General features: G+C 41.1%; 1 protein-coding gene across 2 annotated transcripts in view; it reads right to left on the bottom strand.

Moving 5' to 3' along the window:
• si:dkey-237i9.1 (SEC14-like protein 1) overlaps positions 1-23279 on the bottom strand; it is a 244779-nt gene that overhangs the window by 145036 nt on the left and 76464 nt on the right. For both annotated transcript variants that reach the window (XM_067459467.1, XM_067459468.1), the window contains exons 5-7: positions 19806-19934; positions 17453-17699; positions 17100-17209 (exon numbers count right to left, since the gene is read on the bottom strand). In XM_067459467.1, the coding sequence (XP_067315568.1) occupies positions 17100-17209; positions 17453-17699; positions 19806-19934 (486 nt within the window). The remainder of the gene's footprint in view (positions 1-17099; positions 17210-17452; positions 17700-19805; positions 19935-23279) is intronic.

Raw genomic sequence — 23279 nt, 5'->3', positions numbered from 1 at the left:
TGCAGTTGCAGCAACACAGCCAATCAGAAAGCAGCTGTTTCCTGCTGAGAGCTGTGCAGTTGTTTCATGCTGAGAGCTGTGCAGCTGCACTGCATTTTACATGGTATTTTTAGGATAGAAAAATTTGCTTCAAAATCTTGAGGAAAGGAAATTCCCCTTGCGTTTAGCAAAACGCAGTAAGAGAGTACCGTATTTCCTCAAATAAAAGCCTGTAGTCAATTAAAAGCCGGGCCTCTGATAGTGGCTGGGGGCGTGGTCAGCACGAACAAATAAAGGCCTGTCTCAAATTAAGGAGGGGGAAAATGTGTGGATAATCTCCTCAATGGCTTTCATTTAATGTGCATTCAAGATCACTGAATGTACAGTAGGGTTTTGCCGTGACGACATCACTATGAAGCTCAACTATCCTGATTCCACGCGCCCCAATACGAGTCTTGCCAGTGTGACACACACTAATCCTCTTCTATAGTTAACCTAAAAGCTTTGCAGGGATTGCTCTGTACATTAAATTGAGAATATAATGGATGCATATATGCCATTTTAAATAGGCTACTGTAGTCTATGAGAGATGCGACATCTGTGAAAATACCGTGTCAGGCAGGCTACAAATATCAATCTTCACAATGCGTGCCCTGATCAGTGCCCTGACTAATGAACTAGGGAGATGATTAAGACTCAATATTAGCCTCGATCTAGTCTCTTTTATATGTCTTACCGGGGTCGAACACCGGACGCGAGGCTTAGCGCGCAATTTTTGAATTGATCAGAATTGACTTCTGACAGAAGAGCTGCACGATGGGTGTATCTTGTAACACAGGGTGAAGTCAGAATATACATTGACGATTTGAGGGAAATATAATATTCTATATAAGACCTTGATTTGGTGCTTTGTGGCGCAGCAGGATTTTGAACAAATTCCTGAGTCTCCGCGGACAGGCGCCGGATGCCGCCGCTGGTGTGTTAACACTCATTGAAAATAATGTGTTCGAATTTTAAAGACGTGGCGCGGCGCTGAGCTTCGTGTGCGACCCTCTTCTCCGCATTTAACTTAAAATACAGATAGGCAACTAAATAAACTATGTTGTTGAAGTATTGTAAAGTGGTGATATTAACTAGGCAACAGGAACGATCGTTTAAAAAACAATATGCAAAATCAAAATGTTATATCTCCGTAATGGATTGAGAAAAGTGCGTGCAAACTATTGGAAGCAAGGATGAGTAATTAGTTGGGTCAGAAAAATAACGAAATTATAGTTTTTAAGTATAAAAAAAATATGTAAAGAGACATAGGGTACTGTAGACTATTAAAAAAAGTGCTTAAAAGTGAACAACTATAGATCATATGACCACTTTACAATATTTCAACAACATAGTTTATTTTTTAGCCTATCTGTATTTTGGTCATTCTTTGGTGATTTGGTGATTTGGCCAATGTTCCAAATCACCAAATCCAGAGCACCAAATCAAGGTCTTATATAGAATATTATTTTTCCCTCAAATCATCAATGTACATACTGACTTCACCCTGTGTTAAAACTATAAATTTTGTTATTTTACTAACCCAAATAATTGGGAAAAAGCTTCCTCTTAAGAATAGCCTATATAGTTTTTTTAAAGTAGAAAATAATATTTATGTTAAGAGATATATTAAAATAAAAAGTGCTTAAAGCCTACACAACTATTCTTAAGGAAGCTTTTTTCCCTCAAGTGTGCAACCAAGCACGGAGTCATAGTTGGGTTAGAAAAATAACGAAATTATAGTTTTTTAAAGTAGAAAATAATATTTATGTAAAGAGATAAAAGTATGTATTTATGTAAAGAGAGAAAAAGTGCTTACAAGTCTACAAGTGGAAGGAAGCTTTTTCCCTCACGTGCAACAATAAAACACAGAGTGATCAGTTGGGTTAGAGGCTAAAATAAAACGTGCAACCGCAACCTATTTAGAAATTAGGAATCAACATGGTAACACTTTGCTGTAAGGGCACATGAATTATCATGAATTCATGCATTAATTCATGCATGACTTATGCATTACTACATGCATTAATATCTCATGAATCATCAGGAACTAACAGGAATTTACAGTCTTTCATTCATGACTTCATGGATGAACAACGCCTTAATTAAAACATTAACTAAGCTGAGAAAATCATCATACCATACATTATGGTTTATTACACATGATCATAATGTTTTCTATGTTTAAAAATTGGTCTAATTCATGCATGTAGGACTACTTTCGAAACCAGAATTTATGCATGTATGAATGTATTTATGTAATTTGTGTATATTTTACCTACTTTGATGTAATGTTGTCGTTGTAGTTTCAATGTAACATTTTAGAATGGTCCCCAGGAAGACTAGCTGATTGCATAGACTTTCAAGCAATGGGATCCATTAAAATAAACAATTAAATTAAATAAGACTACTTATGTTTTATTTTATTTATCGGGAGGAGCACATTCAGACAATTAACCTAATTAATTTGCTTTACTCTAGTTGTGTAATTTAAGTGTGAACTTGTGAATTATTAAAGGAATATTCAAAAATCAACGTTACCTTATGCACAGGCAAGACCAGTATATAAATTAATATGATTAACCAAAGATTTTTATTAATCATGATCTCTGATGTCTTCTTCATAGTAGCCTGCAGGTAAATGGTCAGAACCCAAAACGACCACAGGCTCAGCAGAACGCAGAATTCTGACATGAATTCTGTTGCTATTATAATACAGTAGGCATGTGCCGATATCAATTTTTCATGCTGCGATTAATTGATGAAGTTTTATCACGATATACGATATTATCACGATATTTAAATAAGTTGCAAAAAAAAAAAGTGTTGCCGTAGCATAACAGCTTTAAGAACTATTTTTGTAAGAACAAAAATAACTGAATGTTTAAATACAATAATGCACCAAAAATATATACAGCTCTGGAAAAAAAATTAAGAGACCCCTCATTGAGAAATCAATGTTAAGTGGTCTCTTGATTTTTTTCAGAGCTGTAAAAGTACAATTTTCAAACAGATTAAAGTGCGAAAGAATTAGGCTATAAAGAACAACAGGTAGGCTTACAAATTACAATAAGGTCTGATTATTTAATGCATTAACTCAGATTGAGCAACAGCTACATTTGGTACAGAAAGTATAATGTTTTTGTTAATGTTAGTTAAGAAATACTGATCATTGTTAGTTTTATCTTAGGTCCATTAAAAGTTATTTTGATTTTGATTTTAATGTTATTAAAAAGTAACTAAGAAATTAACATAGAATGATTAATTCTTTATAAGTATTTTTCATTGTCAGTTTGGTAATAATGAATTAACATGTTAACTAATGAAGTCGTATCTCAAAGTTATACTGAACAATAACAAATAATCAGAACAGTTCTAATTATTAGGGTTGTAGTCCAGATTAAAACATAAAATGTTTAAATTTGAAAATAAATAGCCTATTAAGTCTTTAACTATTAAGTATTTGGTGCTGTGATGAACAACATTGAGATTACAAAAACGAATGGCTGTTTTAAAAACTACACGCGTTCCCTTTCGAGAGAGGTTCCTCGTATTACGTATGGGAAAACTCCTTTTCTCGAGAATATGAAGCAAAACTTTAATAAAGGTATCCATGTAAAGCGCAGTGCCGCTGAACGGCCATAGCTCAGCGCGAGGAGCGCTCTGATTGGCCGGGCCACGGCAACTGCATGAACCTATGGTGAGGCGGCTGAGAGGAACGAGCCAATGGGGGGCGTTCCAGAAGCCCGCCGAAAAAAGGTGCTTATATTTGCATACAGGAGGCTATATAAAGCCCTGATTTCGCCATAGGTGTCAGATTTTATCTCCTTCAGCGATACCTTCGCTGACCTCCGGAAGAAGCAACCGCCGTCGAAAAGGCACCAGCGGAACCTGCAGCTGAGGACGACGGACTCCCTCTCCGCCTTCTCTGCCGTTCCAGCTACGCCATCCGGCGATCGTATCCTTTTAAACTCTCTTCTCCTAAAAGAGCGCGGGGCGTTGTTTCAAATGCCTCGCATTTCCTGCGGCTCTTGCAGAGCTCCTCTCCTTGGCGGCGACCGTCACGTCATCTGCGTGGCATGCCTTGGACGGGACCACGCGCAGCTCGCACTCTCTCAGGGCGGCTGCCCCGAGTGCGATGAGATGGCGCTGCAGACCCTTCGGGCTCGCCTCGCCACCTTCGACCAGGTCCCTTCTCCTGCCGCTGGGCCGCGCCGCAAGAAACGCCGCGACCAGAGGCTGCCGGAACGGTCTGGCGACTGCACGCCGGATGACTCCCCGCGTGCCTCGCCATCGCCGGTCACCTTCACCCAGGAGGAACAGCGTCCCTCTCATGCAGCGGCCTGTTCGGTTTCCTTCGGTGGCCCGTCGCCAGAGGATGATGAGGACAGCCTCTCCACAGCCGCTTCTGGTAGCGAGTGGTCAGCTTCTGTCTCGGAGCCCCCCGCTTCGACGCAGACCGCCACGAGCGCCAAATCTAACGTCGACGCGGAACTCATCCGCGTGCTCTCCAGGGCCGTGGAAGACCTCGGGCTCGAGTGGTCCCAGCCCGATGAGCCAACGCGCAGCAGATTGGACGAGTGGTTCCTGGAAAGCCGCCGCCTCTCTTCTCCTCAGAAGCCCGCGCCTTTCTTCCCTGAGGTACACGACGAGCTTACGAAGTCGTGGAAGTCGCCCTACTCTGCTCGCGCCAGATCCGCCTTTTCCCCAGCGCTCTCCGTTGTCGACGGCGCTAAGGAAAAAGGCTATGAGTCTCTTCCACCCCTCGAGGAGGCTGTCGCCGCGCACCTCTGCCCGCCCTCCTCCTCCAGAGGATGGCAGTCCAGGGCTCAGCACCCGTCCAAGCCCTGCCGCACCACTTCTGCTCTCGCTGGCCGGGCATATGCCTCCGCTGGCCAGGCTTCCGCGGCCCTTCACACCATGGCTGTCCTTCAGGTGTTCCAGGCCAGACTTCTCCGCTCCTTGGATGAGTCTGTCCCCGACTCCGATGTTTTGAAGGACCTCCGCAGCGCGACGGACTTGGCCCTTCGCGCCACTAAAGCCACTGCACAAGCCATCGGGAAAAATATGGCTAACCTGACGGTCTTAGAGAGGCACCTTTGGCTGAATTTGACCGAGATGAAGGACGCGGACAAAGCCTCCTTTTTGGACGCCCCCATCTCCACTACCGGTCTCTTCGGCCCGTCAGTCGTGGGTTTCGCGGAGCGTTTCACTGAAGCGCAGAAGGCTTCGCAGGCTATGAGGCATTTCCTGCCTAAGCGCTCCAGCTCGTCTTCAGGCCAGGGACGCTCTCGAGGTAGACCCCCGCCTTCTCAACCCGCTAAGCCGGCAGAGCCACCTTCCCGGCCTCGCTCCTCTTCTGGACCGCGCCAACGTTCCCGCTCCGCGAACCGCAGCAGTCGGCCTGAACGCCGGGGACCTCGACCCAGGATTGTGTTGAACCCCGAGCCTCCGAAGCCGTCCTAGCCGCAGGGATAAAAAGGAGATGGTCAGGTCTCGCCTCGGCCGGACCCCCATCTCTCCCTCCCGGTCTCCCAGTTCCCTGCACCCAGGTGACTGCCGACCTCAGTTTAGCAGCCAACGAGCCCGTTGTCAAACGCACTCGCCTGCACACAAACGCCGTTATCACGGCGACCCAAATAAATCTCAAAAAGAGCTTTTTCTCTGTAGTAAATGTGCCCACACATCAGTCTGCACTCCTACACTCATTCACCCCTCCCACCCATGCTATAAATGTCCCGGCGCCCACTCCACAGTGCACGCCGCCACACATAAGCACTACCCCCTCTATGTCTCAAGCACAACATGGCAGCGCTACCGAGTTCCCTCTAGTAGGCGACCCTTATCCGCGCCGGCTCCAGCCGCTATCGTGTCGGGCTCAGGCCTGGCAAGCCATGCCCGGGGTATCAAATTGGGTTATGAACATAGTAAAAAGGGGCTACTCGCTACAGTTCGTTCGCAGGCCCCCGCGCTTTCGCGCCGTGGTCGAGACCTCGGTGAGAAGCAGCGTCAGTCACGTGCTTCGCACCGAGATTTTGAAACTGGTAAAGAAGGGAGCGGTGGAGCCCGTTCCCCCTTCCAAAAGCGAGTCGGGCTTCTACAGCCGATACTTTCTCGTTCCGAAGAAGGACGGAGAGCTCAGGCCCATCCTAGATCTAAGGCATTTGAACAAAGCTCTAATGACTCGCTCGTTCAAAATGCTAACGGTGAAACAGATCCTCGCGCACATTCGCCCTGGGGACTGGTTTTTCACGATAGATCTGAAAGATGCGTACTTTCATGTGCAGGTAGCCCCCCACCACAGGCCATTCTTGAGATTCGCCTTCGAGGGGCAGGCTTATCAGTACACGGTCCTGCCATTCGGCTTATCCCTGGCGCCCCGCACGTTTACGAAATGTATGGACGCGGCATTAGCCCCGCTCAGGCTGAAAGGGATGCGGGTGCTCAACTACCTCGACGACTGGCTAGTGATAGCCCAGTCTCGAGCAGAACTACTAACACACAGATCCTGGCTCCTCAACCATTTAGACTGTTTGGGTCTCAGGATCAATATCGCCAAGAGCTCGATGTCACCCACTCAAAAGATATCTTTTCTGGGCATTGTTCTAGACTCGAGACTCATGAACGCGCGGCTGACGTCACAGCGCGCGCTATCCGTCCAGAACATGGCGACTTCATTCAAAGCCGGAACTCGCGTTCCCCTGAAACACTTTCAGAGAATGCTCGGCCTTATGGCCTCGGCATCGTCAGTGCTCAGGCTGGGACTGCTACACATGCGTCCCCTCCAGCGTTGGCTACGCGCCCGTGTCCCTCCTTATGCATGGAAATGGGGCCGTTTTCCCGTCAAAGTGAGCCACAGCGTTGTCAAAACTTTGGCTCCTTGGACGAGGACAGAGTGGTATCGGAGGGGCGTGCTTATGGGCACAGTCACGAAGTTGAATGTGGTCTCGACAGATGCCTCCACTCGGGGGTGGGGAGCCCTGCACGAGGGCAAGCCGATCTCTGGCCTGTGGGCAGAAACAGAAAAGCGGCTGCACATAAACTGTCTAGAGATGAAAGCGGTCGCCTTATCGCTGAGAGCTTTCCTTCCACATATAAAGAACCACCACGTCTTGGTTCGTTCAGACAACATGTCGGTGGTAGCGTACATAAACCGCCAGGGTGGCCTGAGATCATATTCCCTTCACCGCATGGCGAAGCATCTCCTTTTATGGGCAGAGCACAACCTGAGCTCCCTGAGGGCGGCTCACGTGCCAGGTATTCTGAATGTGGGTCCGGATATGTTATCCAGGAGAACTATTCCCCCAGGGGAATGGTCTCTTCACCCGCAAACGGTTCTCTTAATTTGGAACACCTTCGGCAGAGCGAAAGTGGATCTCTTCGCCTCAGAAGACAACACTCACTGCCCAATATTTTTCTCCAAACGCAGGGATGCCCTGGCCCATGTCTGGCCCAGTCTCCCGCTGTATGCTTTCCTCCCGATCGCGATGCTACCACAAACCATCAAGAAAATCAGGGAGACAGCATCCGCGGTGCTTTTAATAGCCCCGCTCTGGAGGAACCGAACGTGGTTCTCCGATCTGATCCAGCTGTCAGACACAGCCCCATGGCCCATTCCGCTGAGGAAAGACCTCCTCACGCAGGCGAAGGGGGGGATCTGGCATCCCAGTCCCGAACTATGGGCCCTCCACGTATGGCCCATCAACTGGTATCGGGAAACCTCTCTGACAGAGTTATGAACACTATAGCGGAAGCTAGAGCCCCCTCGACGAGGCGGCTCTATACTCTGAAGTGGTCAGTGTTTTCTAACTGGTGTGCCGTCCGAAATATCGACGCACGCTCATGCGAAATAACAGAAGTGCTCGCTTTTCTCCAAGAGCTACTGGACGCGGGTCGTTCCCCCTCCACGCTCAAAGTTTATGTCGCCGCCATAGCAGCTAACCACGCTCAGGTCGCGGGACATTCACTAGGGAAAAGTGAGCTCATTGTACGTTTTCTTAAAGGGGCCAGGAGATTGAACCCCCCTCGCCCCCCTTCGGTCCCTATTTGGGACCTCGCGGTGGTTCTAGACGCTATGAAGGGTCCCCCCTTCGAGCCTCTCCAGACCGCGACCATAAAGCTTTTATCATTCAAAACTGCGTTTCTGCTGGCTCTGGCCTCGGTTAAACGTGTGAGTGACTTACACGCACTCTCAGTGAGTCCGTCCTGTCTCGAGTTCGGGCCCAACAACTCCAAAGTTGTTCTTAAACCGAGACATGGTTTTATACCCAAAGTGCTTTCTACCCCTTTTAGAGCACAGGTTATTACTCTGCTTCCTTTACCCGTATCTCAGGGTGAACAGGACGCGAATCTACTCTGCCCGGTCAGAGGTTTGAGACTGTATCTGGAGCGCTCCTCCCCCTTCAGGCAGTCGGACCAGCTGTTTGTCTGCTTCGGCGGCCGCACTAAAGGTTGTGCTGTCACGAAGCAAAGACTCTCACACTGGATAGTGGACGCTATCTCGCTGGCATATGAGTCTAAAAACCTGACTTGCCCTATAGGCGTTAAAGCCCACTCCACTAGAGGCATGGCCTCATCTTGGGCTTGGTCGTGTGGCATTTCTTTGGAAGATATCTGTGCGGCGGCAGGCTGGGCCTCTCCGTCCACTTTTATCAGATTCTATAAATTGGAGGTTCCAGCTCTACAAGCAGGGCTTCTCTCCATTTAGGCTCTATCTTGACCCTGGTAAACAGATTGCCTTTAGTTTTGGCCTGTACACATCAGTCCTTAAGCACTTTTCATTTATCATAAGATCCGACTATGTCCGATCAGCCGTTCAAATGAACCGACTCTTCCGGTTCTTCATCCCCCCTTATAGCCGCCTCTTCGGTGTCTCGGGGGTTATTTACATGTGCTTTGGGTATACTGGGTCAGTCAGCACACACGGCGCTTTACATTGTGTTCCCATACGTAATACGAGGAACCTCTCTCGAAAGGGAACGTACTCGGTTACTTTCGTAACCTCGGTTCCCTGAGAGAGAGGAACGAGTATTACGTTCCGTGCCGTGTTTATGCTTCTCAGGTATCGCTTCAGTCGATCTAAAAACCTGACACCTATGGCGAAATCAGGGCTTTATATAGCCTCCTGTATGCAAATATAAGCACCTTTTTTCGGCGGGCTTCTGGAACGCCCCCCATTGGCTCGTTCCTCTCAGCCGCCTCACCATAGGTTCATGCAGTTGCCGTGGCCCGGCCAATCAGAGCGCTCCTCGCGCTGAGCTATGGCCGTTCAGCGGCACTGCGCTTTACATGGATACCTTTATTAAAGTTTTGCTTAATATTCTCGAGAAAAGGAGTTTTCCCATACGTAATACTCGTTCCTCTCTCTCAGGGAACCGAGGTTACGAAAGTAACCGAGTACGTTTTTTTGTTTGTTTGCTGGTTTCCGGGGTAACCGGCTTCATTCTGCAGTTCATCAGCGCCCTCTGCTGTCACTGAGTGGCACTTCAGCAGCGCGTCTCCTTCACCGGTTCAGTCATGTGCAAACGCACGTTGGGCTTGTTTACATCTGAGAGCGTCCATTTGACGCAGAATACAGCGGTGTTGAGCATTTATACGGTTGATGGGCAAAGTATTCTTGAGTGCATTTAAAAAAAATTATAAATTGTTAATAAATTATTATTTACGATATTTTAAAGTGCCCACGATAACAATATCGTGCATATTCATTATCGTGATAAATCGCATTATCGAAAATCGGCACATGTCTATAATACAGTAGTCATCATTAACTAATCATTAGCTTCTCATGACTTCATCATGTTTGTGGCCCCTCAATTAAAGTTGAGACATGGTCCTTTGAAACAATGATGATGTGTTATTAATGATAGCATTGTGAAATGACATGTATATGTACATGAAAGTTAAAGCCTTTACACACAGTTATGGTAAGCTTTTCCATAGTTTAATGTGAGGTACAGATGAATATTAAAGTTGATAAATTCAAGTTCACATAACCTCTCCCCCCCCCTCTGCTGCGGCGGCGCTTATTTACGCAATAGTTTGTTAGCCTTTTCTGTAAACTATTTTAAGTGTAAAAACAGGAATATTGAATAATCACTGTGTTGACTGTCATAAAAAATCAATGTTTTTTGTGAACACTGAAAACATCATGATCATGTGTAATAAACCATAATTCATCATAATGTACTCACCTTAGTTAATTTTTTAATTAAGGTGTTGTTCATCCATTAAGAAATAACCATGAATGAAAGACTTTGAATTCCTGTTAGTTCCTGATGATTCATGAGATATTAATGCATGTAGTAATGCATAAGTCATGCATGAATTAATGCATGAATTCATGATAATTCATGTAGTGTTGCCAGTTACTTTGAAAAAGTAATCTGATTACTGATTACTCCTTTAAAAAGTAACTTAGTTACTTTACAGATTACTTGATGTTACATTCAGCAGTTGCCGACAACACCACTGCCGCCTCAACATAGAAATGACAACCGTTTTTGGCAACACACTTTATTGGATGTGCATTTTTAACAGTTACGTCAACAATGTATCCTGACTAGAGCCAAGGCAAGGCAAGTTTATTTATATAGCACATACACAATGGCAATTCAAAGTGCTTTACATAGAAAGGAATTAAAATAGGGATAAAAATGCATAAGAAAAAGAATACAATGTAAAGAGAATTAAAAATAATAGAATGATGATAACCAAAGAAAATACCAAAGGTAAACTAAAACAGTTATAAAAATAATTTAAAAAATGATGCATAGATAAGGTGCAATTAGTCAGACGTACAATGGCACAGAACTCATTCAGTAAATGCACAGCTAAACAGATGTGTTTTGAGTCTAGATTTGAATGTGGCTACTGTTGGAGCACATCTGATCTGTTCAGGAAGCTGGTTCCAACTGCGGCTGGCATAATAGCTAAAGGCAGACTCTCCTTGCTTTGAGTGAACTCTTGGTATTTCTAACTGATTTGATCCTGCTGATCTTAGTGATCTGTTGGGTTTGTATTTAATCAGCATATCTGCAATGTATTGAGGTCCTAGGTCATTGAGTGATTTATAAACAAGTAGTAGTACTTTAAAATTGATCCTAGATGTAACTGGAAGCCAGTGTAAAGACCTGAGGACTGGTGTGATATGGTCATATTTTCTGGTTCTGCTCAGAATCCTGGCAGCAGCGTTCTGTATGAGCTGTAGCTGTCTAATTGTCTTTTTGGGAAGGCCGGCGAGAAGGCCATTACAATAGTCCACCCTACCGGTGATGAAAGCATGAACCAGTTGCTCTAAGTCTTGCCTGGAAACAAAGCATCTAATTCTTGCAATATTTTTCAGATGATAGAATGCTGATTTAGTTATTGCTTTAACATGACTACTGAAACTCAGGTCTGACTCCAAAATCACTCCAAGATTCCTGACTTGATTTTTTGTTATCAGACCTTTAGCCTCAAGATATGCGTTCACCTTGAGAATTTCATTTATGCCCTGCATTTATGCCCAAGCCTGACGGCCCCGACTTTTTTACACCCCTTTTTTTAGGCTTCTCTTTCGTTTTATATTTATTTTAATAATTAAAAGGAACAATGAGATGTGCTAGATGTGCATCTCTCTAGATGCTGCTAGAGTTATGGCCTTTTTACAACTGGTTCCTTCATTCATTTTCTCTGACCAGGTATCTATCTGATTGCGAAATAACCAGGAGTAGGCCTAAATGCCTTCCGAGAGTCTTTCGAGACGTATTTAATTCCGATCACTCAAACAAACCAATTCAGAAGGTGCATGAAAGCATTTCAGACGAAACCGGACAAATGTAAATGTATCTGGTTGTTTAAACCACGTGTAAATTTTACTCCTGGCAAATAATTAAAAAATAAATGTGTGAGAGCGTGTTATGTTGTAGTCAGATAGATATGATGGTGTTACTGCATCATCGCTACAAATGAGTAAAGCAAGCCAACGCAAATGGCCGTAAATGAAGCCTTAAAATAATTCACACAAAACACAATCATCTTCAATATAAATTAATGCAACTAAATGATCTTACCAGTGCTTAGGTCACTCTCTCATATTGCGATCTTTGAATTTGAAATGGGCTGCAGAATAAAATGCTAGAATCTTTTGCTTTGATGTGAACTCCGTTAAATGAGCGGTCTTTCGGATGAGACGTTCCGTCTTTCGGATGAGACCTTAAACCGAGGTCCCGACTCTCTGTGGTCGTTAAAAATCCCAGGATGTCCTTCGATAAAGAGTAGGGGTGTAACCCCGGCATTCTGACCAAATTTGCCCATTGGCCCCTGTCTATCATGGCCTCCTAATAATCCCCATATCCTGATTGGCTTCATCACTCTGTCTCCTCTCTACCAATCAGCTGGTGTGTGGTGAGCGTTCTGGTGCAATATGGCTGCCGTCGCATCATCCAGGTGGGTGCTGCACATTGGTGGTGGTTGAGGAGATTCCCTCCTTCTATATGTAAAGCACTTTGAGTGCCTAGAAAAGCGCTATATAAATGTAACAAATTATTAATTAATTATGAGCATATACCACGGGAATTGAAGATCGGATTTATATTAATTTTGCTGAAGTGTACGGTAGGCTATAAGACAACCTGCATGTTCTTTTTTTTTTTTTGTTTAGATTGTGTAGCCCGTTTCGTTTTTTTGAGCGTCATTGCGAGCAGTAGGCTAGCCTATCAGCCTGCCTCAGCTCTACAAAAATGCCTTTGTGGTGGTATAATAACTAGCCTACTTTGTTTTTGATGTCAAAGTAGTTATATTTCGTTTCGTTTCTTTATTAAGTTCATTTAGAAAAATGTTTAGAGCAATTTTTTGTTTGTTAAACTAAAGTTTTAATTTTTTTATGTGACGACCCGGTGAGTTAACCGCATGTTTAATCAATTTAGTCTCTCAAACCAACTCTTGAATTGTCTTGCCTATATAAACTTTAATTTAACAAACAAAAAATTGCTCTGAACATTTTTCTAAATTAGGTTAATAAAGGAACGAAACGAAATATAACTACTTTGATATTAAAAACAAAACTGAACTATTTTAATGGCTGCAACAATGTAAAAAAATAAAACAAAAAAATGAATAAAAAACACAGGCTCCAGCCGGACTCGGGCTGAGAATTTTGATAAGCTGTCGGTTTTTACTAAGGAAAATGACTAAAATAGTAACTCACAGTGACTTGGATAAGTAACTTTAATCTGATTACTGGTTTGGAAATAGTAACTCGTTAGATTACTCGTTACTGGAAAAAAGTAGTCAGATTAGAGTAACGCGTTACTGGCATCACTGTTCATGTACCCTTACCGCAATTTTACATTTTCTGACCCAATTCTGACCCAAATTGCTTTGTCGCCTTTCTGACAGTTGAGTTGTACCCTTTTTGAATCCATTCAGTCAATCTCTGTATCTGGTAGTAGCACTTTTAGCATAGCTTAGCATACATCATCAAATTATATTAGACCATCAGCATCAGTGCTCAAAAAAATGACCAAAGGCTTTCAATATTTGTCCTATTTAAAACTTGTCTTTTCTGTAGTTACATTGTGTACTAAGACCAACAAAAAATGAAAAGTTGCTATTTTTTCAGACGTTATGGCTAGGAACTATTTTCTCATTCCTGCAAAGGAACTTTGCGGCTGTCATGGGTGCAGCGGCGCAATGATATTACACAGCGCCTGAAAATAGGCAAAATTCCATCAACATAACCAGCGTAACAATCTATCTTTGCCTTGTAACCATGGAGATGTTTATGAGAGACGATTCAGAAGATATTTACTTTGGTGCAGTCCCCGAACTGTATCTATTTAAACCGGAATAAGACGAACTGAAGACGAGCATTTGAAATATGAAAGAGAAAGTGTGGCTAAACAGACTGGGACAGAAGGGACCAGGACAGCAGATTCAAACTGGTGAGTCAGAGAAGAGTCCAAAAAAAAAGGAACAATGGTCCGACATGGATTCAGTCTTCCGACCTTTTGATTTCGACTAACGTAATATGTAAATGAAATATGCTAAGACGGTGCTGCTTATGAAGACAGACATGCTCTTTCTCTTTGTCACTCAGTTAACATGCACCCTGTCATCTACACTTATAAATCGCAAAAAACTGAGCAAATAAGACTGTGACATGACAAACATTTTTTTAGTGGCTGCCAAATAATTTTCAATGCAGGAGACACGCTTCAAAGCTTCGGCAAAGAAAGTAACATCACTAAAGTAGTATTTTGTACCATAGAAACTGTGTAGATAGACAATACCGACAATTCCACATTCTATTTTAATTAAACTATACATTACCTCAACAGAACTCTACACCAAAACTACTTACGTTATATATTGTATAAATCAAATGGCCGCGCAAACCCCCACGCTTAGTGACTGCATTCACAGGTAGGCATGTGCCGGTATCAATTTTTCATGTTGCGATTAATTGCTTAAGCTTTAATGGAGCGTTTTAAAAGTCCAGTCTGAATGAAAATAGACCATATCAGAATAAAAATGCCCAAACCAAATGAAATTGTAATCGGTTTGAGAGGGGTGGGATAAACCTTTTCATAAACCGATCAAACGAAAAAATTCACCATGTAAACGACCTGACCCGATTACTTTTCAGTGTGCGTCGTTATGTGACGTAATATACAAGTGCACACCTTTGAAGATAATGTTGGAATAATGACAGACATGGCCTGGCTACACCCTCTCATCTTGACAGCGTTTGTCCAAGGCACTTTTTACTTCAACTGCGCCTGACAGAAGAATTTATTTTTCTGATATGATAATTACAGTTTACAACAAATAAATAGCTTTTATAAAAACATCCTGTAGGCCGTTGAGAGTTGCTATGGCAACCGGAAACTCATTCCAGCTGCTGGAGAGGACAGCGCTGACATTTCTGATGCGGCAGACAAACTGTCAGAACATGTCACAAAATGATTCTAGTCAGCGGCCTATGGTCAGCACATGTAAACCCCAGATCGGTTTATATAATGTCTCATGTAAACAGTTCCCTGAATCTTTCAGTCGGAATGACAAAAAAGTGTGCATTTAGGTGGTACTCGAGACTGGAAGAATAAATGCGTTTCCCAACCTTTTTTCATTTACATTTACATTTAATCATTTAGCAGATGCTTTTATCCAAAGCGACTTACAAAAAGGGGAGAGCAATAGAAGCAACGAAACAAACAAAGCCAACAACCTGCAAGGGCTGTGAGAATTCTCAGTTAATCGAGCACAGTACACTTTTTTTTTTGACAAACAAACAAAATTTTATTGGATTTAATTTTCAGTCAGGGCACCCTTTGAAAATTGTGAAAATTTTGAGGCACCTTCTCACATACGTTACGCTAGGGGTGCAACCGTACAGATTGCTCACGGTTCGGTTTGTATCACGGTTTTAGGTTTCAGTGCGGTTCTGTATTTACTATGTTCAGGGAAAAACGAACTACTGTCAAATAAAGAAAAAGAAAATAAGAACAATTAACTTAAATACAAGCAGCAGCACAAATAAATGACTTGAAAGAGAACTTAATATTTGCGCGTGCATGAGTTCTCACTCGCGTCTTCTCGCTCTACACCCGGGTGATGACGGCACAATGACTGGTCATATTCGGACATACGGCAACCCTTGCATACACCGAACAGTTTACAAACTAAAGAGAGACCATTTTGCCCACATTTTTCTTTTATTATCGCTGTTGTTGTAGTGTATCACTGAGAAGCTAGCACATGTAATCAAATAATCAATAACAAATAATCTGAACATTTCTTATCATTAGGGCATGTTGTAGTCCAGATTAAAATATATTAATGTTTACGTTTGAAAATAAATAGCCTATTAATTGTAAGTGTAAAGCATTTGGTGCTTTGATGAACAACACTGAGATTACAAAAAAGGAATGGCTGTTTTGAGCATTTAAAAATTTCACTAGCGTGGTTGCTTTTGTTTGTGGGGTTTCCGGGGTAACCGCTGCATTCTGCAGTTCCATCAGCACCCTCTGCACTTCGTTTTCCAAATAGTAATCTGGTCCCAAACGCTTTGAGCAAACACACAGTTTCTTGTTTCAATCTAACTGGGTTTTGATATCTATGGTTCAGATTAGTCAACAACTGATTCTTTTGTTACTTGATTTTCGTTGGTATTCTGTGAAACATGATGGTAGAATACATCTTCGACTCACTATTACAACTCTTTACAACACACAGAACCATGGCTAATTGCACAGTTAATCCACTACATAATTTGCAGGCTGCAACTCTGCATTACCTGCAACGACACAAACTTAGCGCTGGTCGCATTGAAAGTTACCTATCTGAGGACCACTTTCAGGCGCTGCGTAATATCGCGACGCTGCACCTATGGTACAACAACAAATTTCCATGATAACTATGCAGGAATCAGAAAATAGTTCCTATCTATATCGGTATAAAAACTACAGAATAGTCAAGTTTTAAATAGGAAAAATATTATCTTTGAAAAAAAAGTATTTTGTCATTTTTGACAGCGATGCTTATGGACTAATTTTAAAAATGTATGCTGAGCTATGCTAAAAGTGCTACTGCCAGATACAGAGATCGTTGAATGGATTCAAAAACGGTAAAACTCAACTGTTTAACTCTAAGGGACTTAATAACTAAAAAGTTATTTTAAAAGTTCTGTTCCTTTAACTCTGCAGGGTGCCCACATTTTTTAGACACCATTTTTTGGCAACTTTTTTGACATAATATCTAATCTGTAATTTGATGCCTTTTGGAGATTTTTCAATTTTTTCTTGGCACGTTAATACAAATTTTACCTGGAGTGCCCAAACTTTTGATTCCCACTGTATCAGCCAAATGTTCTTACCAGATTGATAACATTAAAAATGACAATTTATTGGCCAAGAACGATATCTTGGTAATATATTGTGCACCCCCTACTTCGGAATAAATCCCCCTATTACAGACATTACCTGCAGGTCAGGGGAAAAGTTTAAATGCACATTTGTTCACAGAGACTTCAATATCTATTAATCTATTACTGCTTGTAAAATCTGAAAACTTTAACTTTATCTATTTATATATTTCACCTTGCCCTTGTGCGTCTCCTGTAACCAGCAGCGTAGGCGAATGAGACAGCTCTCTTGAAGAGGTGTGAGGTCACCCAGGTAACGTTTGATGTAGTCTGCATCCAGTTTATCTAAAAATACAAATTGAAACCATTTGCATCCACTAAACCTTAAACAAAATTGCTGATAAGAAAAGTAAAGAAACAGTTAGACAAAGTGTGGTAGCTTTTTATAAACAGAAGCCTGTTTTCTTTGTTGTATAGATGCATTTTGTTTGTGGATTGTTAGAGGTAAAGTACAAAAGAGAAGCCAAGAATACAATGTTCTAATATCAAATACAAAAGGTCCAGAGTGGCAACGGTGTAAATACTAACCATCTGGACTAGCTACCAAGGTGTCGTTTAGGCTGCCAGGAGGACTGCTGCCATCTTTACACACTTGAGTCTCGTTCATGCTCTCAGGAGGGGCTTCAATGGTGATTGTGGGAGTGATAGGCAACACAGGGTGAACAACCGACACCATAGGTTTTGTGGGAGATGGTAGGCAAGGGTTCCATCGAGGTACATAGATGACCCCTTCTTCTTCCAGCTCCCCAAGATAGTATTCAATAATCTCCTTACCCTATAGAGAGATACATGTCGTTCACATCTGAGAAAGGCGACTACTATTATATAAGGCTACATTTTCTTTATAAAAACAAAATATTATGATGATATTTTTGAAAATGTCCTCACAAATATGCCAAAAACTGCAGTGTTTCCCACACATAGTCTAATTTGTTGCGGACCGCCACAGAATCAACACCAGCCACCACATATTGCTTCGTAATTCATTCATTTTTACGCTATTTAAAAGACTCACGCATATTCGTTCAGCTGAATTTCCTTAGTTCTCTCTCCGCCCTTTTGCGCGTCTCTTAGTCACTCACTCACTTACATACACTCGGTGCGTTGCATTCGACCGTAAATCTTAAACAAGTTTTATTGCATTTTGGCTCATTTAGTGTGACATAACTTTGCGACATGCCTTCATCACGCGGTAGAAGGCGAGGTCACAGCGCTCTCAATAGTTCTAAACAAACCAGCGCAGTGTCAAACTGTCAATCAATACATTTGAATACATGTTTCCCAACCGGGATCCCATGTAAAAGGTGCAGGGACGCACTTGCACCACGGTTCATCTCACATCTGATGATGCATCTTTAATATGGGTTGTAACTTGAGAATAATGCTTTATGTATGTTTCTGTCGATGGATGCACGTGCTGACTCCTCAGTGATACACTACAACAACAGCGATAATAAAAGAAAAACGTGGGCAAAAAGGTCTCTCTTTATAAACTACTCAATGCGTATGTCCGAATATGACCAGTTATTTTCTCCGTCATCACCCGCGTGTAGCCAGAAGACACGAATGAGAAGATCTGTCTATGTGCCCTCGTCCCAAAGCGCGCACTCGTCTCACAGCGCGCAAATATAGAGTTATCTTTCAAATCCTGTGCTTGAACGGACAAACTCACACAAGAAGTATGTCAAAATGTCATAGCTTACTTTGTATATGCCTTAAGTGAACTTTATACAGAAAATACGACGACTATCCTTGCATTAAGTCTTATGGTAGCCTTTACTGCTAACGTTTAATGTCAAACAAAAGATAAAGACATCACTCACTGCTCTTGATTGAATAGCTTTTGAAAGTTTAATAAGGATTATTTTTTTATTTAAACAGTTAAATATGCAGTTATTTTACATTTGATTACTTTATTCCATTTCTCTACCTAAAAGCTAATGTTAGACCTACCTGAAAAACCTGAAAAGCATTGTTTATTTTATTCTTATCTTTGCTCAATAGTATTTATTTGTGCTGCTGCTTGTATTTAAGTTATTTGTTCTTATTTTCACTTGACAGTAGTCCCTTTTCCCCTGAACATAGTAAATACCGAACTGTACTCAAACCGTGAACCTAAAACCGTGATACAAACTGAACCGTGAGCAATCTGTACCGTTATACCTTTAGCCTATCGTATGCAAGGGAGGGTGCCACAACATTTTAAAAAAAATCAAAGGGTGCCATGACTGAAAAAGGATGGGAAACACTAGAATAGACAACAGCTTCACTATACAGGTATTTGCAGCAATTTTTGGTAAACAGTACAGCATAGTGTGCATTGATTATTACATCAACTGCATTTACAGTGTCATTTTAAAATGGAGAGTGATTGAGAAGCAACATTGTAATGTTATGCTCTTGTATTTAGCCCTGGGATTTAGCCCTGAGATATAGGTTAAATTAGAGAAATACAAATGCAATGAGGCCAATTAGTCATTTTGTGGCCAGAAAAAATAATAATTTTCTTTTATAATGCCATTACCCACGAAGTGCCTTTATGTCTCTTAAATAAATAATAGTCAAGTTGCTTAAAGTATTGCAGATCATAACTCTGCACTACATTTGAATACATGTTAGACATGGTCAAAAACTAGATTTCTTTACATAAGAAATTTTAAAACGTTAATCTCACCCCCCTCACCTCCACCACCGCACATTGCTTTCGAATCTGTGGGAAACACTGAACTGATTTGTGAGAACATCGGATGTGGTCCTCATGTGAAATGCTCATAAATCGATAAAATGTGTGAGGGATTTAGCAAATCATCAACTATTGCCAACTAAAAAATAAAACTAACATGTATGTTTTTTGAAGGCAGTGTTGAGTGTGGCTTTACACCTTTTTGATGCTGCTGGCATACTGTTTCATAGCGATCTTCTCTACTGTACTCTCAAAACCAAAGAAAGATTTGATGTCCAGACTGGCAGATTGTTCAAAACACGTCCACTCTTCATTTTCTGGGTGAACCTAACATTGGAAAACAGACAAGCCAACTTGTTAAATTGCCAATAAAAACAATGATTAGATATTTTACACACAAAAAATGTTATGGTTAAACAAACTATGGCCATTCCGTTTGTAATTGTTTCCAGTTTAAATTACAAAATACCCACATGAAATCCAATTTGTGCAAGTTGTTTAAAGGTGCCCTAGAATGAAAAATGTAATTAACCTTGCCATAGTGAAATAATAAGAGTTCAGTACATGGAAATCGCATACTGTAAGTCTCAAACACCATTGCCTCCTACTTCTTATGTAAATCTCTTGAATCAAAAACACCAAAAATAATGGTGCATATATATGCACGCCACAACATTTGCATCTGTCCAAACATGTTCATTGTCAGGCGGAACTGACGTCACGGAGCCGAATCATTGAGACTGCAGGTACACTCGAGACAGTCATTTGACAAGGCTATTCATTTTGTAAAAATATAAGTTATATATTTATATTTTCGAGAACTGAAGTAGGCCTATGATGTTTTTGCATGCTTGTAAAAGTAAGAGTACATCACAGTCACTGCGTAGCCTATATTGTGACTAATGTTATATAAACATGCAATATCGTTGACGAAAAAAGACAAGTCTAAAATGTAGACTGAATGCTTACTTGTTTATTGGTGTTTTCAGATCATCCACGCGAGAGAGAGAGCTTGCGTGCATATGGTGGCCAGATTGGACATGTTTAGGTAAAACACTGGATGTGTTCTTTTCACAGAAAAGTTCTGTTTGGGGGATTTAAATAACTGAAATCTAACAAACGCACAAACACGAGCTCGTTCTCGCGCGAGAATGATCTGAAAACACCAATAAACAAGTAAGTCGCATTTTGTCAATCTCCATTTAAGATGTTTTGCTTAAAGTGTCATTCAGTCGGTCTGTGTTCTGTCAGGACGGTCAGGACTCACAAGCTGAACAGCTGAACTGCTGTGAGCTGCTGAAATAAGCTAATCAGACTCTTATCAGATTATATGAGTCCAATCAGAATATTCATGACTCTTCCAAATAAAGCAAAAACAGAGCATTTTATCCTAGGGACAATTTATAGGGTTGTTATGGACCTGTAAAACTGTATCTGGACAATTTTTGCCCTTAAATAAGCCACATACCCTCTATGTAGATGTCAGAGAACAATTTAACATATTGTTTCAATTTTTTTTAGGGCACCTTTAAAATCTGATTTAAACATGTGATAGAAAATCAAGCAGATTTTATTCAGATTTAGGAAGGATACGCGCATGTAATAACATCAATTTGTTAAATTGTCTAGTTAATTTTCACTCACTTTTCCCCCACAGTTTATAGACTGACTTTATTGACTAAATTGTAGATGAGAGTATTTTTGAACATAATTTTGAAGGCATATTTATGAATGTGTAAAATCAAACAATGGCAATGTTGCTTATGTTTAGGGTTGGGTATCATTTGAAATTTGATTCCCATTCTGCATATTGGTTCTTATTGATTCCTAGTTTTGATTCCGGTAAGGTAAAAACATTTAGTCAAACATTCATCTCAAACATACAGTGCTTAACATTATTAGACCACGCTATCATAAAGACAAAACAAATATTTGTTAAATATTTGTTTGTAAAAAACTTGTTTTTTGTATTGTCACTTATTAGGCAAAAAATGTGTATTGTCAATGTCGCTCCAATGTCGAACCAGGAGCGAACCGTTTGGATCATTACAGATACGACGTTATATGCTACAAATAACGAGTCAAGTAAGTAACGTATATCTTGATATAAGCTCTCTTGATTTTACATTTTCACCGTAACATGGTAGCTCTCTATTACAGTGTAACGTTAGTTATTTAGTTTAATCGCAGATAGGATAGACGCACTATGGACTCGGGAGGTGAATTAACGTTAATCATGTTTCCTATTATGTAACGTTATCTAAGATTGCATTATTATAATTTCTTAAATCGGAATGTGATCGCCGGTGTGGGCATGTTCAATGAATTTGCCTGGTGTAAATACAATATTTTAATCGAACTCCTACTTTTGACAGAAGACATTTAACGTTATATACATTTATTCCATATATTAACTTAACGTATAACAACAACCAGTAATGAAATAATGATTTTAATATGTTCTTTTCTTTTTGTATTTGGAGAGTAAGATGTTAAAGTACTATTTGTGTTTTTAATATTTTGTGCTTATTTTATTTTATTTTTTATTTTGTAGGATCAATACAGATGTGTTATTGGAGATCCAGTGCAAGCTGTGTGGAATCACAGAGCCATCTTGATGAGGTCAAGTTAATGTTAATTATGAATTTATGCCCAGCCATGACACAAGCTAAAACATTGCTATCAAGTCTTTAGCTTTAAAATGCTTTGCATCTTGTCCATTTGTAAGTAATACATTCCCACTTGTGCATTTACAGATCCCCTAATCATTATATATTTTACAGGCCACACAACCAAAGGAATGGAGCCGCAGCATTGCTGTGCCAGGCGTGGTAAATACAGGAACATCCTTAATGGAGATGGTGCGAGGTAAGCTGAAACTTGCAAGGCAAGATGAGGAAAAATGCAAGAATAATTTTCTCAATTTACATTGGTCTTGGGTTATTTATCTATATTTAAGTTATGTTTAATTCCCTGCAAAGTAGGAATAAAAACCATTATTATAATGTTCTCTATTTTTAAAGTCCAGTGTCAGTGAGGATGATGTGCTCAGTGGGATACGTGAAGGAACCTCTCCAATCATTCTACCCTGACGACTGAGGTAATTCATCACATAGGGGATGCAGTTGTGGTCAAAAGCTTACACACACCGTGCAGAATAAACAGCTTCATCAGGGCAGTACTAGATAAAAAAGAGACAACATGCTCATTTTTATGATCCCTCTTATGGCTATTTCTTTTTTTTCTTCTTTTTTTCATACAGATACTGCTGTGTGAATATAAACTGTACATCTATCGTTTTAATTTAATTGAGCCAATTATAATAATGGATAGATCTGTTTTATAAACAAGTTATTTCTTTGCGTTTTCTTTTTCTTTCCTCAAGGTATATATTTTTTTCTTTCCTGCCTCTTTGGAACATGTCCATTCACATCTACTGTGGAGAGATGGTGCACCAGTTTCCTACTGATGGAGAGCTTCTCGGACATTGACATAAACAGCACTTTCCAAACAACTTGAAAATAGTTGGTGACAAACAATTTTGTGTGCCTTTGGAGTTCTTCAGTTTTTTTTTCTTTTCTTTTTTTTTCTTTCACTAATGCTGGAACAAGATTTTAGAATAAACCTTTTGGTCCTAATTTTGGTGCTAGTAAAGGTTTAAGAGCTTATAAG

Source organism: Pseudorasbora parva, chromosome 12 (genome assembly GCF_024679245.1).
Source record: "Pseudorasbora parva isolate DD20220531a chromosome 12, ASM2467924v1, whole genome shotgun sequence".
In the NCBI taxonomy this organism is placed as follows: Eukaryota; Metazoa; Chordata; class Actinopteri; order Cypriniformes; family Gobionidae; genus Pseudorasbora; species Pseudorasbora parva.
This window is presented reverse-complemented; position numbering and strand designations above follow the sequence as displayed.